Raw genomic sequence first — 16,637 nt, 5'->3', positions numbered from 1 at the left:
AGTTAGGGACTATCAGGCAGGCAGCCAGAGGTGGTTAGGGGCAATCAGGCAGGCAGAGGTGGTTAGGGGCAATCAGGCAGGCAGGCAGACGAGCAGTTAGGAGCCAGCAGTCCTGGATTACAAGAGGCAGTCGGACATCCCCCGAGGGGTCCCGGATTGGAGAGGGTGCAGGATGGGCTGAGGGGACCACCCCCACCCCTCGTGCATGAATTCTGTGCAGCGGGCCTCTAGTATATTATTAAAAAAAAAAGAAATTACTGTTAATTTTAGATGTGATAATAGTGCTGCTTATGTTAAGAGATATTCCTTATATCTATTTTTTAAAATATATTTTATTGATTATTTTACAGAGAGGAAGGGAGAGGGATAGAGAGTTAGAAACATTGATGAGAGAGAAACATTGATTCGGCTGCCTCCTGCACACTCCCTACTGGGGATGTGCCCGCAACCAAGGTACATGCCCTTGACCAGAATCGAACCTGGGACCCTTCAGTCTGCAGGCCGACCATCCACTGAGCCAAACTGGTTAGGGTTATTCCTTATATTTTTAAAGACACATACAGAAATGTTTAGAAATGAAAAAATATGAATAATATGATTGGGATTTTGCTTTAAAAAAAATCAAGTGTCAGGTGGAGTTGAGATGAAACAAAATTGGCAATGGTCTAATAAAGTAACTAGTAGTTAGGTAATACACACACAGAGGCTTTATTAGATAATGTGCTCTACTTTTGTATAGGTTTTAAGTTTTCCAAATTAAAAGTTTTTCTTTAACCTGACTTCAAGAAAAGACTATAACAAAATCACTTACACTTGCCTTGAAAAAGTCAGATTAATTTTATGATTATTCCAAATGTATTTAGATTTCCATACAAAGCTAAGATCTTAAAGCAAAAGAATGAACTAGTGGGGTATTTTTTTAAATCAGCAAGTCAGTGAAAATTTTTCTAAGTTTAAGAAGAAAAACATTCCCACAATCTCAAAATCAAAAGAGACACATAGAGGACCAACTGATTCTGCCTACTTAAAAAAAATAAGCAAGGTTTGAGACAGTCTGGTGTTATAACAGATGACTCCTAGGTAACCTATGTAATTACCTGCCTATTCACTAAGAGTAAAATGGGATTCAAATTCTGCCCGTTTACTACAAGGCTATCTTACCATTCTTAGAATCTGTATTTTTAGGTCTCTAAAATGTTTTGAAGTTCACCAAAAGATAAATAAAAAGTTGACTTTTAAAATTCTAGCCTTTTACCAGGTATCTAAAAGTTTTTATAAATAAAGGAGCAAACTTTAAAAACAATTTAGAACTGCTTTAATAGAATTCAGACACTTACACAAAAGCAGATTTACATACCTTGTCTGGACTTCGAAGGTGCTACAGGAACTCCTTGGTTTGGCTCAAAAGGAAGTTCAGGTGTTAGGTTTTCAAACTGCTCTTTACTAATGAGATTTAGCTTCTTAAAGTTCTCAACTTCTTGCTGAAGTAGAATGGAGGAATCTAATTACTAAACTGGCTAATAGCATAACTAACAGACAATAATTGATACCAAACTCAAAAAATGAGTTTTTATATTGCAACAGAATAAAAAAAAGTTCTAATAAAGAATCTAGCATTCTACTTAATAATAATTAATATTCAGAGTCTAAAGAGGCATAGAGAACCCTGAAATATTATACTTTATATATAATTAAAACAGAGCATTCATTCTAATTAAATTTGCTGAGCATTTACACACAAGATTACTAGGGTATTATAGAGGTTACTAAATAAAAAACAAAGTATCTATCCATCCGACAGGTAGCTATGATGCACACTGACTACCAGGGGACAGATGCTCAGTGCAGGAGCTGCCATGATACACACTGAGCATTTAAAAATAAACAGCACCACAGACCTGGTGCTGACAAACCACACCTGGCTTCCCCCAAGTGGGACACAGGCCCCATCACCACTCCGGAGCAACCAGCTCCACCCCCGATGTGGGCACCGCCATCTTGTGATTGTCAATTTGCATATTACCTCTTTATTATATAGGATGGCTACAATATCCAGTTTAGTTGTGAAAAGAAACAGGAAAATATATCTTTGTCAAGAAAAAAGGCAGTCAATAGAAACTATTTTTCAGATGTTTCAAACATTGGATTTTAAGACAAGGACTCAAAAACATTTTTTTAATATGTTTTTTAAATTGACTTTTTAGAGAGATAGGGAGGGAGAGAGAGAGAGGAGAAACACTGATGTGAGAAACAGCAAATGGCTGCCTCCTACATGCCCCCTATTGAGCCCACAACCTGGGCATGTGTGCTGACCAGCAATCAAACTGGTAATCTTTCAGTGCATAGGACAACACTCAACCAACTGAGCCATACCAGCCGGGGCTAAAATCTATATATATAAAAGCCTAAGCGACTTTCAACAGTTGCTATGACATGCACTGACCACCAGGGGGAAGATGCTCAAAGCAGGAGCTGCCCCCTGGTGGTCAGTGCACTCCCACAGCCAACCTCCTGTGGCCAGCCAACCTCCCACAGTCCCTCCCCCCGGCCAATTGGCCCTGATTGCCAGCCAGGCGGGGGGACCCCACCCATGCACGAATTCGTGCACTGGGCCTCTAGTTGTTATATATTTATATAAAATATATATTTATATTTGACAATTTAAGAAAACTATGGTCTTTATGAATGAACAGGTAGGAAATGTCAGCAGAAAAAAAGGAATCTACAAAAAAAAAAAATTGTAGAACCAAAAAGTTTATATTTGGATGAGCTTAAAAATTGAGTGAAGATGGTAGACAAATGTTAGTGAAATTGAAGGTAGAACTATAGACATAATCCAATCTATAAAACAGAGAGGAAAAAAAATGTAAGAAAACAGAAAAAATCTCAGGGGTCTGTGAAACCATCAAATAGTTTAACTAAAGTCCTAAAATTTAAATAAATAAATAAATAAATAAATAAATAAATAAATAAATAAAAAGCCCAGCCAGTGTGGCTCAGTTGTTGAGAGCCGACCTATGAACCAGGCGGTCACAGTTACATTCCTGGTCAGGTCACAGGCCCAAGATGTGGGCTTGATCCCCTGTAGGGAGCATGCAGGAGGCAGCCTCTCATTGATGTTTCTATCTCTCTCTTCCCTTCCTCTCTCTGAAATAAAAAACATTTTTTTTTTTTTTTTTTTTAAATATATTTTATTGACTTTTTACAGAGAGGAATGGAGAGAGATAGAGAGTTAGAAACATCGATGAGGGAGAAACATCGATCAGCCGCCTCCTGCACATCCCCTACTGGGAATGTGCCCGCAACCCAGGTACATGCCCTTGACCGGAATCGAACCTGGGACCCTTTAGTCCGCAGACCGACGCTCTATCCACTGAGCCAAACCGGTTTTGGCTAAAAAACATTTTTTAGAAATTTTTTAAAGAGTAAGAAATAACTGAAATTTTCCAATTTTGAAGAAAAATAAATTATTGGTCCAAGAATTTCAGTTAACTATAAAATGGGTAAACTCAAAGAACATCACTCTGAGACACATCATAGTTAAACTGCTGAAAATTAGTCGTAAAGTGGAAAACTTGAAAGCAGTGTGGTAGGAGACACATTACATACAAGGAAACAACCATATAAATAATGGTTGACTTCTTATTAGAAACAGTAAATGTCAGAAGACAATGGAATATCATCTTTAAAATGGCAAAAGGAAAAACTATCAATCTAGAGTCCCTATCTAGTAAAGATATCATTCAAAAATCAGAGTAAAATAAACACATTATCAGGTAAATCAAAGCTGAGATGACTTGTTGTCAACAGACCTACAGTATAAGAAATGCTAAACAATGCTATTCAGGCTAAGAGGGAAATTATATCAGATAGAAACAAGTTATGGAAATGAATAAAAGAGGTAAATATAAAAGGCTGATTTTTGTTTTTTACAATTTCCTTTAAAAAAAACCTGTTAGTTTGAAGCAAAATATTTTAAGATACAATTTATAATATATGTAAAAGGATATGACAACAATAGCACAAAGGTAATGGAATTATATTTTTATAATTATAAATTACATATTTGTAAGCCAAAAAGTATTAAATGTCAAGCGAGATGTAAAAAGTAGTAGAATAATGGCTCTAAATAGATTTTGAAAAGTTAAGGAGGCATACTATTAGCTATAGAGTAAACACTTTTAAAATGTTTAAAAGGCATAAACAAGAAGTCAAAAAAGAAAAATGAAATATTATAAAGTGCTTGAATAATCCCAGAGGTCACAAAAAACTTATTAAAACTTAATTAAGACCCAATTGTACAATGTCTCTAAGTAACTCCCCTTTAAAATAAAGGCAATACAGACTGAAACTAAGGAGATGAAAGAAAACTGACAGGGTGACTTTAAGACAGAGCATTATAAAAAATTAAGAGGCACATTTCCTGATAAGAATCAATTCATCAAGAATACATAACTATATATGTATATAAGTGTATGTATGCATATTACATCTCATAAAAGAAACATATTACATCTAATATACATATAAGTACTGCAAATTTCATGAAGCAAAACTGACAGCTCTAAAAGAATAAATTTCAACCACAATTGAGGATTTTAACATCCTCTTTCAGTAATTCAGACAGAAAGTCTGTAAGATTTGAACACCATCATCAAACAATCTGGACTGACATCTGCAGAACATTACACCAGTAACTGCAAATTACAAATTATTTCCAAGTGTAGATAAAAATCTTCCACTACAATACACCATAGCCTGGGCCATAAAATAAGTTTCTTCTTTCCTGTTTAAGAAGAGGTTCATAACTAAATTCCATGGTCAATAATGGTAGTTATCTAGATTTTCTGGCTTAATTATCTCTATCCATCCACCTCACTCCCACCAACATCACCATTATGAATTACTTGGAAGTTATATTTTCAACAGTCAATCATATTCACTACCACATTTCCAGCTCCCACTATGGTCTGGCACACAGCAAGCACTCAGCATATTAAATGAATCTCTGGCAAGGAGTTAGTTTAGTATACAGCTACCGTATTTAAGTATGTGTGTTAAAATTAGGACCTCTGCATGGGTTTGGATTTACACCAGGCCCATCCCCCTAGGTCTCTCCCATGGTGCCCCATGCCAGAGCAAACTATGGCCTTGAACCATTGCCTGGCCTTTGCCTATAGGATGCAGGCAATGAAGTGAGTTGCACAGCGAGGGGGGGAAATAGATTAAATAAGGGACTGGCTGAGTCGGCCTGATGGTCAAATCCCTCTAGTGTTAACTACAACAATTAAGGCTTCGCTAGAACAAGACTGCGCACAGAGACCACAAGGGGGTGCACCAAGTAAGCATAAAAGATGCGGAGACAAAAAAACATGACAGAAATGGAGGATATGGAGCTAAGAATCGCAATTTTGAGGGCTTGCCATAAATTTGTGCAGAGCCTCACGAAAACTAATGAGACCCTCGATGCTACGATAAAGAAATTAGAAAGTAAGCATACACGGACTGAAATAAAGAATATTATACCCAATAGCAGACCAGAGGAGTGCAAGAATCAAACCAAAGATTCGACAAAAAACACCCAATTGGAAAAGCATAATGAAAAAAGAATCCGAAAGTGTGAAGATAGTGTAAGGAGCCTCTGGGACAGCTTTAAGCGGACTAATATCAGAGTCATTGGAGTCCCAGAAGATGAGAGACAGCAAGATATTGAAAACCTATTTCAAGAAATAATGGCAGAAAACTTCCCCCACCTAGTGAAAGAAATGGACTTACAGGTCCAAGAAGCGAAGAGAACCCCAAACAAAAGGAATCCAAAGAGGACCACACCAAGACACATCATCATTAAAATGCCAAGAGCAAAAGACAAAGAGAAAATCTTAAAAGCAGCAAGAGAAAGAGGCTCAATTACCTACAAGGGAATACCCATACGACTGTCAGCTGATTTCTCAACAGAAACTTTGCAGGCCAGAAGGGAATGGCAAGAAATATTCAAAGTGCTGAATACCAAGAACCTACAACCAAGATTACTTTATCCAGCAAAGCTATCATTCAGAATTGAAGGTCAGATAAAGAGCTTCACAGATAAGGAAAAACTAAAGGAGTTCATCACCGCCAAACCAGTATTATATGAAATGCTGAAAGGTATCCTTTAAGAAGAGGAAGAAGAAAAAGGTAAAGATACAAATTATGAACAACAAATATGCATCTATCAACAAATGAATCTAAGAATCAAGTGAATAAATAACCTGATGTACAGAATGAACTGGTGACTATAATGAATCAGGGACATAGAAAGGGAATGGACTGACTATTCTTGGGGGGGAAAGGGGAATGGGAGATTCGGGAAGAGACTGGACAAAAATCATGCACCTATGGATGAACTCAGTGGGTGGGGAGTGAGGGTGGAGGGTGGGGTGGGAGCTGGAAGGAGGGGAGTTATGGGGGGAAAAAAGAGGAACAAATGTAATAATCTGAACAATAAAGATTTAAAAAAAAAAAAAAAAAAAAAAGGGACTGGCTTATGCAAAAGACTATGGTTGGAATTTAAATAGTGAGGTACAGCCCAGCCAGCATGGCTCAGGTCAACCCATGAACCAGAAAGTCACAGTTCAATTCCCGGTCAGAGCACATGCCCGGGTTGGGACTTGATCCCCAGTGTGGGGCCTGCAGGAGTCAGCTGATCAATGATTCTCTCCCAGCATTGATGTTTCTTTCTCTCTCTCTCTCTCTCCCTCCCTCCTTCCCTCCCTCCCTCTCCCTTCCTCTCTGAAATCAATAAAAATATATAAAAAATAAAAATAGTGAGGTACATCCTGAAATCAGGTCTCCTGATTCACCTGTCTATTCAGCAAGAAGTCAAATCTAAACAATTTATAAAGAGAGAGAGACTGCATTGAGTCTCTAGTTACCCGTGAGCAGAAAGTAATCTGAGGAAGTCTTTCAGAGTAAGGTATTAGGAGACAGAATTAAAAATTTTGCATTTGAAAATATATAACAGCCCTGGCCAGTGTGGTTTAGTTGGTTGAGCAGGCATCCTGTGCACCGAGAGGGTGGTAGTTCCATTCCAGGTCAGGGCATATGCCTGGGCTGCAGGCTCCATCCCCAGTAGAGGGTGTGCAAGACACAGTCAATCAATGTTTCTCTCTCATCCATGTTACTCTCTCTCCTTCTCTCTTCCTCTCTCACTAAAATCAATAAAGCCACATTTTAAAAAAATACGTAACACAAGGACTAATGATGGAAATGTCTGATGCTGGCACCAGGAAAGAATTCCATAGACTGAACTTTGTTAATGCAGTCAGAATCTCTATGTAAAGCCTGAGCTGCTGCATTCTTTATATTCCTGGGTTCACCTCCATTTGTATCATTCACTATTCCTGGTCCCACCTAACCATATAGCCTCACACATGCCCAGTATTTTAGTTTTCAAAATCCTTTACAACCCTATGAAATAGAGAAGACAAGAATGATCCCCACCCTAGGTTCAGAGAAGTTATTTTTTGGTCCAGAATTGCATTTAGTGCAACTTGCACATGAGTTGACTCTTGGTCAGGAATAGGTCCAAGCTTTGCCAAAAGGGTTCTCACTTGGTGTTCTTCTCTAGTGAAAAGAAGAATGGCTCAAGTGGTGGAGTGAGGGGAAATTTAGGGTTCTCTCCTCTTGCCAAGTCAGTAGGATGCCACTGTCTCTATGAAAATGTGGCATCTCTTGCTGAACTTGAACACCATTTTCAGCTATATACCAAAGACTTCACAAAAATTAAAGTTCCTCTTACCATCTGCCACAAATACAGGCAAGGACCTGACTGTACTTGTAAGGTGGTACATTTACACCATAGAATGCTATGCAGCAGTAAAAAAGAAGGATCTCTTACTCTTTGAGACAGCATGGAGGGACTTGGAGAACATTATGCTAAGCAAAATAAGCCAATCAGAGAAACACAAGTATCACATGATCTCACTCATATGTGGAATCTAATGAACAAAATAAACTGATGAACAAAACAGATCCAGAGACATAGAAACAGGGAATCTCAGAGGGAAGGCGGAGGTGGGTGGGTGGGAAGAGATCAACCAAAGAATTTGTACGCATATATGCATAACCAATGGAGCGAGGGACAAGGGCTGGCTAAAAGGGGTCAATGAGGTGAAAAAGAGGACATATGTAATACTTTCAACAATAAAAGTTTAACTTGCCGAAACCGGTTTGGCTCAGTGGATAGAGCGTCGGCCTGCGGACTGAAGGGTACCAGGTTCGATTCCGGTCAAGGGCATGTACCTGGGTTGCGGGCACATCCCCAGTGGGAGATATGCAGGAGGCAGCAGATCGATGTTTCTAACTTTCTATCTCTCTCCCTTCCTCTCTGTAAAAAATCAATAAAATATATATTTTTTAAAAAAAGTTTAACTTAAAAACATATTTGTGTACAAGTTTTATATGGACATATGTTGTCATTTCTCTTGGTCATATACCTAAAAGTGGAATTCCTGGGTTGTGTGATAACTGTTTAACCTTTTGAGAACTGCCAGACTGCATTCCAAAGCAACTGGACCATTTTATATTCTCACCAGTATTCTATGAGGATTACTACTTCTCATCTCACCAACAATTGTGTGTATTGTTTTTATTATAATTGACCCTTGAATGACATAAGTTTGAACTGGGCAGGTCCACTTATACCTGAATTTTTTTTCAATAAATAATATGCAGTCAGCCCTTTGTATACCGAGGTTTCACATTTGTGAATTCATCCATCTGCGGATCAAATATAGTATTTTCAATCCACAGTTTGGAATCTGTGGATGTGGGGGACCAAATGTAGGCACTTTCCTATAACATTTTATTTTAATACATTTTTATTGGTTTCAGAGAGGAAGATAGAGGGAGAAAGAGAAACATCAATGATGAGAGAATCATTGATCAGCTGACTCCTGCATAACCCACACTGGGGATGGAGCCTGAAACCTTGGCATGTGCCCTGACCAGAAATCAAACCATGACCTCCTGGTTCACAGGTTGATGCTCAACCACTGACCAAACCCAGCCGGGCCTATGCCATTTTGTATTAGGGACTTGAATATCATACAATTTGTATCCTGGAACAAATCCTCTGTGAATACTGAGGGACTGTAGTTAATTTTACACATGGATTTTCAACTGTGCAGGGATGAGTGCCCCTAATTCCTAGAGACAACTGTGTTCTCATTATAGAAGATATGAAATGGTATCTCTTGGAGTGACTTTTTAAATTGGGTTGTCTTTTGAGTTGTAAGACTCCTTTATTAAATATTATTTGTGAATATGTTCTCCTAACCTAATTTTTTAAATAGATGCTTTTTAAAGCAGTTTTAGTTTTACAGTAAAATTATACAAAAAGTATGCAGTCACTCTATACTCTACACACTCCCACACACATGGTCTCCCCATTATCAACATCTTATGGATATAACTTTTCAGTTCTTTTGGGTAAGTACCAACATAGGTGATTGCTAGATTGTATGACAAGGAATATGCTTAGTTTTTGTAAGAAACTGCCAGTCTTCCGAGGTGGCTCTACCATTTTGCATTGCCACTACCAATAAATGAAAGTTCCTGTTGCTCCACATCCTCCCCAGTATTTGGTGTTGTCAGTGTTCGATGTTGGCCATTCTGTCTGTAGCAGTATGTTGTTTTATTTTACATTTCCCTGATGGCATATGGAGTATCTTTTCATATGCATAACTGTCATCTTTGTCTTTTTTAGGTCTTTGGCCCTTTATTTTATTTTTTAGAGAAAGAAGGGAGAGGAAGGGAAAGGGAGAGGGAGAGAAAGAGGAAGAGGCGGGCAGAGAGGAAGGGAGAGGAAGAGAGAAAAAAAGATGTGAGAGAAACATCGATTGGCTGCTTCCCATAGGCGCCGGAGTGGGGATCTAACCCACAACCTAGGTATATGCCCTCACCAGAATATCGAACCAGCATTTTTTTTTTTTTTTTTTTTGTATACAGGACAACATTCCAAGAAACACACCTGGCCAGGGCTTTGGCCCATTTTTAATCAGGTTAAATTTTAAGAGTTCTTTGTATATTTTGGATAATAATTTTACCAGAAATCTTTCTGCCATACTGAGGCTTGTCTTCTCATTCTTGACAGTATCATTCAAAGAACAGTTTTTAGTTTAATGAAATCAAACACCAATTTCTTCTCATGGATTGTGCTTTTGATGTCTTATCTAGAAAGTCACTGCCCAACTCAAGATCATCAAGATTTTCCCCAATGTTATCTTCTAATAATTTTATAGTTTTGTGTATGTCATCCATTTAGGTGTGTGGTCCATTTTGAGTTAATTTTTGTAAAAATTATAAGATCTGTGTCTAGATTCATTTCTTCCCATGTGGATGTACAGTTATTCCATCACCTTGTTGAAAAGAATATTTTCTTTATTGTATTACCTTTGCTCCTTTGCCAAAGATCAGTTCATTATATTCCAGGCTCTCTATTTTGTTCCATTGACCTATTTGTCTATTATCAGGGGTCTCAAACTACGGCCCGCGGGCCACATGCAAATACAAATATTGTATTTGTTCCCGTTTTGTTTTTTTACTTCAAAATAAGATATGTGCAGTGTGCATAGGAATTTGTTCATAGTTTTTTTTAAAACTATAGTCTGGCCCTCCAATGGTCTGAGGGACAGTGAACTGGCCCCCTGTTTAAAAAGTTTGAGGACCCCTGACTCTATTTTTTCAACAGTACCACACTGTGTTTATCACGATAGCTTTACAGTAACTCTTGAAACTGGGGAGTATCAGTTCTCTGTTAATAATGAGTTGGCTATTCTGGGTCCTGTGTGTCTCTATAATTTCTGGAATCAATTGGTAGATATTCACAAAATTAATTCTTGGAATTTTGATTGAGACTGCATTGAATCTAAAGAACAAATTGGGCAGAACTGACAATACTGAGCATTCCTAAATGAAATAGTTCTCCTTTAATTTCATCAAAGTTATATTCCTCACATGAATCTTGTACATATTTTCTTAGATTTACACCTCAGTATTTAATTTTGGGGGCTGGTAAACTAAATGGTATTATGTTTTGTCCTTTCACTGTCTTTGTGGTGTCCTTTAAAGCACAAAATTTAAGTTTTGATATTTTTTCTTTTGTTGCTTATGCTATTATTGTCATACAACAAACCACTGTCAAATATGAATTCATAAAGATGTTCTTCCAGCCCTAACCAGTCTGGCTCAGTGGATAGAGCATAGGCCTGCGGACTGAAGAGTCCCAGGTTCGATTCCAGTCAAAGGCATGTACCTTGGTTGTAGGCACATCCCCAGTAGGGGGTGTGCAGGAGGCAGCTGATCGATGTTTTTAATTCTCTATCCCTCTCCCTTCTTCTCTGTAAAAAATCAATTTAAAAAAATGTTCTTCCATGTTTTCTTGCAAAGAGTGTTTGTTCTTATATTTAGTTGTTAATTTAGAGTTGATTTTTGCACATGGTAAATAACCATGTCATCTAACTTATTCTTTGGTATGTAGATATGTACTTGTCTCAAGACTACTTTTTCCCTACTGAATAGTTAAGCATTTTTGCCAAAGTCAATTTATCACAGACATAGAGGTTTATGTGTAGACTCTCAATTCTCTTTCACTGATCTGTATGTCTATCCTTATACTAGTACAAGTAAGGACTGTGTATAAATACCTCAACTTTGTTCTTTTTCAAGATAGTTTTTACTATTTTGGGTCCCTTCTTGATTTTCCAAATGAATTTCAGGTCAATTTGTCAATTTCTGCAAAGAAGCCAGTTAGGATATTGACAGGTTACATTGAACCTGTAGATTCATTTTGGTTGGTTACTGCTTTATGATATGTATTTTCCCAAACTTTTCAACTTTTTGCTTTTTATTTTTTAAAATATGGTATATGTAAATAACATAATTTGGCTGTATTTACATACAATTTGACAATATTTATTTTCTTCTAGTTATTTTCTTAAAATATATTTTTATTGATTTTTTTACAGAGAGGAGGGAGAAGGATAGAGAGTTAGAAACATCGATCAGCTGCCTCCAGCATGTTCCACACTGGGGATCGAGCCTACAACCAAGGTACATGCCCTTGAATGGAATCGAATTCAAGACCTTCCAGTCCTTGGTCCAACGCTCTAACCACCGAGCCAAACCGGTCAGGGCTCTTACTTAAATATTTGAGTTTAATTCTACCACATTTGTGCTGGAGGCCTGCCCCCATTTCATACTTTGTCTTGTTCCATTTTCCCTTTATCCTAGTTTCAAGGTTATTTTCTCTAATTCTATTTTATTTTAAATCCTCACCCAAGGTATTTTTTCCATTGATTTCCAGAAAGAGTGGAAGAGAGGAAGGGGAGAGAGAGAAACATCAATGTGAAAGACACATCAATTGGTTGCTGCCCACAGACATCCTGACTAGGGCCAGGGATGGAACGTGCAACCCAGAAACATGCCCAGGATTGGAAATTGAACCTTCAACCCTTTGTCTGTGGTCTGACACTCTAAACACTGAGCAACCAGCCAGGGCTAATTTTATTTTTCATATGGCTATCCTTCAAATGGCAACATGAATACTCTAACTATAATCAATCTTCTTTACAGACTAAAAACCTTTGAATACTATCATTTATTGCTCTCATTAATAACTTAGTTATATTAAATCTACAAGACTTAGTTTAATATAGATAACATATATTTAGATTTATTTTCATATTTATCATTTGCTTTACAGTCCTTTATGCATCTTTGGCATCTGCTCCTTTTTATAATACCTCTGCAATTTCCTTTGATGAGGTTCTGCTGGTTGCAATTGCTCATATATTATCCTCGTACTTGAAAGCTTTCTTTCCAAGGCATACAATTACAGTATGTCAGAGATCCGTTCCTATGGCGCGAGGTAACACGATTTTGATTTTTGCAGTAAGTCAGAACCCACCTATATATAAGCACCTACTTCACTCACATGGAACACATACACAGCAGTAATGAAGTAAAACAATAAAAAAAATTGTAAGATAACAATCCCTGACCTTTACTTATGGTAAATAAATAATAAAAAACATAAAGCACATATGTACATACATCGAAATGACGGAACTTTTTTTTTTTTTAATAAATAAATGGCTGTCTGTATAGGCTTATAGCAATTTTTCCTTGGTGTATTAATACTATGTTTCCATTCTTGCATTCAACTGTTGCTGATGGTAAGTCATCAGTTAGTGAGCTGTCCAGTCACTCTTCTATCTTTGAAAGTAAATCTCCCTTTTATTTCTGACTGCTGTACTAGGTGTACCAGTTAATAATGAGGATTTTGTAATCAAAGAAAACATGATAATTTTAAGAGAAACATAAAAAGTGCTTTATTCAAAGTAATGTTCATCGCTAGCTACACATTTCCCCCATCTTAAGGTAATCTGTGGATACCATCCCAATAGAACAGTGATCGGCAAACTCATTAGTCAACAGAGCCAAATATCAACAGTACAACGATTAAAATTTCTTTTGAGAGCCAAATTTTTTAAATTTAAACTATATAGGTAGGTACATTGTTATTAACTTAAGGTACGCCTGTGCCGTGTCTCCCATCGCCGGACCGACCGACACCTCCCACCTCTTCTAACGCCACTTCTTCAAAATAGACTCGCCCAGGCCGAAAACCGACTTCTGCGCATGGGCCATGAAGTTTCAATAGCACTGTACGTGCACTCGCACGTGGTATTTTGTGGAAGAGCCACACTCAAGGGGTCAAAGTGCCCCATGTGGCTCTCGAGCCGCAGTTTGCCGACCACTGCAGAGGAATAGGTGAGAAAGCAAGTTAAGCTCTCTCTCACTGAGGGTATATTTATTGTGGGTACCAATTTACTGGGGAAAGGACTTTGGTTGGAAACCCCAGCTGTGGTTAGGCCCTATGTTTGTCTTTTACCCCTATACTTTAGGTCAGTGGTTCTCAACCTTCTGGCCCTTTAAATACAGTTTCTCATGTTGTGACCCAACCATAAAATTATTTTCGTTGCTACTTCATAACTGTAATTTTGCTACTGTTATGAATCATAATGTAAATATCTGATATGCAGGATGGTCTTAGGCGACCCCTGTGAAAGGGTCATTCGACTGCCAAAGGGGTCGCAACCCACAGGTTGAGAACTGCTGCTTTAGGTGGCTTTAGCACAGCTGATTTTTTCAAAAGCAAAACTAGTTTTAATATTCCAGTTCTCTAAGACTTTCATAACGTACCTTGAAAATCTTTTTTCTTTTTTTTTTTTAATATATTTTATTGATTTTTCACAGAGAGGAAGGGAGAGAGATAGAGAGTTAGAAACATCGATGAGAGAGAAACATCGATCAGCTGCCTCCTGCACATCTCCTACTGGGGATGTGCCCGCAACCCAGGTACATGCCCTTGACCGGAATCGAACCCGGGACCCTTCAGTCCGCAGGCCGACGCTCTATCCACTGAGCCAAACCGGTTTCGGCACCTTGAAAATCTTTAATTATTTTTAAGAAGATGCTTTTTTACAGTCCTTTAGCAGGCCTTTTTTTTTTTTTTTGGTCTTTAGCAGTAAGGACAAGCCCAAAAGAGAAAGAGAAAGCCTATACTCACTCTTTGGTGCAGTTCAATATTGCTTTTGAATTCAGCAACAGGTGGTTATTTTTTTATGTTTTTTGTTGTTGTTGTTGTTGTTTGGGGGTGGGAGTTGCAAAGTCAAATGATTGATATCAAACTATCCTATCAATTTGGCATTCTTTTCGTTTACATCTAACTCTATTTTCTGACACATCTGATTATTCTCTCATCTTGAAGCCAGTTTTTTGCTTATACAACACTTTCCGAAACCACTTCTAAATGATCATTCATCAGGGTTCAGATCCAGGTCTTCACATTTCTATTTTTTCTCTGCAACCAATTTACCTTAAATTACCAACATCCATTACTTTAATAGCCTCTCAACTGGATTTCTTCTGCCACTCTTGTCCCCATCTAATTCATTCTCTATTATACTAACCAGAGATATCTTTTAAAAATAAAATTATGTCCTGTTGTCTCTGTAAAACCATTTAAAATACTGGTTTTAAACTTGAGGTAAAATTCAAAAACTAACATGGCCAACAAACCCTTGTATGATCAGGCTATATATCCATAACTGTCCTCTTACATAATACTATAAACACACTAACTTGACCAGGCTGGCATAGCTCAGCAGTTGAGCGTCGGCCTATGAACCAGGAGGTCATGGTTCAAATCCTGGTCAGGGCATATGCCTGGGTTGCAGGATCAATCCCCAGTGTGGGGCGTGCAGAAGGCAGCCAATCAATGATCCTCTCACATCACTGATGTTTCTTTCTCTCTCCTTCCTCTCTGAAATAAAAATATATTTTAAAAAAACACAACAAAACAAAAATAAAAACACTGACTTGCTTTTCAATTCCTTATACGACACCCTTTCTCATCTCAGAAACCTGACACTCTTCCCTCTTCCTAGAATATTGTTTACCTCCTCTGTGCATGGTTTACTCTTACTCATACTTCATAACTGACTATAATTTTGGCTTTCTCATAGGCACTGCTTGACAACCCAATCCAAAAGCATCCTATTTGTTTTGTTGTTGTTAATCCTCACCTGAAGATATTTCCCCTGACCAAAGTTGAGGATCGGGCCTGTAAATGAGGTACACGCCCTTGACCAGAATCAAACCCGGGACCAGCCACTGAACCAAAATGGTTAGGGCCTGTTCTTTTCCTTCAAGAATACTTATCATAATCTGTGTTTAAGTACTTACTGTGGGTTTGTTTCAATGTCTGCCCTACCAATTATTTGTAAGAACCAGGCATGCAGACACACTATTATCATCTTACCATCCCAGTTCCAGGACCTAGCAGTGTCTGGCACATAGTAGGAGATTAATAAACATATGAAGATAGAAGGAAAGCCAAGAGACATATGAAAACATGCTCAAAGTCACTACTTATCTGAGAGATGCAAATCAAAACGACAATGCGGTACCATCTCACACCTGTCAGAATGGCTATCATCAACAAATCAACAAACAACAAGTGCTAGTGAGGATGCGGAGAAAAAGGAACCTCGTGCACTGCTGGTGGGAATGCAGACTGTGCAGCCACTGTGGAGAACAGTATGGAGTGTCCTCAAAAAACTAAAAATGGAACTCCCATTTGACCCAATGATCCCACTTCTAGGAATATATCCCAAAGAAACTAGAAACACCAATCAGAAAGGATATATGCACCCCTATGTTCATAACAGCACAATTTACCATAGTGAAGACCTGGAAACAGCCTAAGTGCCCATCAGCAGATGAGTGGATTAAAAAACTGTAGTACAGCCCTAACCAGTTTAGTTCAGTGGATAGAGCGTCAGCCTGCGGACTGAAGAGTCCCAGGTTCGATTCTGGTCAAGGGCATATACCTTGGTTGCGGGCATATCCCCAGCAGGGGGTGTGCAAGAGGCAGCTGATCAATGTTTCTCTCTCATTGATGTTTCTCATTCTCTATCCCTCTCCCTTCCTCTCTGTAAAAAATCAATAAAATATATTTTTTTAAAAAAACTGTGGTACATCTACACAATGGAATACTACACTGCAGTAAAAAAGAAGGAATTCTTACCATT

General features: G+C 38.1%; 1 protein-coding gene and 1 non-coding gene across 2 annotated transcripts in view; one reads left to right on the top strand and one right to left on the bottom strand.

Annotated features, from left to right (window-relative positions):
• LARP1B (La ribonucleoprotein 1B) overlaps nt 1-16,637 on the bottom strand; it is a 92,034-nt gene that overhangs the window by 27,913 nt on the left and 47,484 nt on the right. Inside the window, 1 exon segment of the mRNA XM_070415166.1 lies at nt 1,358-1,481. Coding sequence (XP_070271267.1) covers nt 1,358-1,481 — 124 coding nt within the window.
• Nucleotides 5,075-5,210, top strand: LOC139011910 (small nucleolar RNA SNORA42/SNORA80 family). Its single transcript, XR_011471720.1, has one exon. It is a non-coding gene; the product is annotated as a small nucleolar RNA SNORA42/SNORA80 family (small nucleolar RNA).

The sequence above is a fragment of the Myotis yumanensis genome, unplaced genomic scaffold, assembly GCF_028538775.1.
Source record: "Myotis yumanensis isolate MYYU_CA2020_CCGP unplaced genomic scaffold, mMyoYum1.0.hap1 SCAF_5, whole genome shotgun sequence".
NCBI classification, from domain to species: Eukaryota; Metazoa; Chordata; class Mammalia; order Chiroptera; family Vespertilionidae; genus Myotis; species Myotis yumanensis.
Note: the sequence above shows the minus strand (reverse complement) of the source record. Positions and strands in the feature narration are given on the sequence as shown.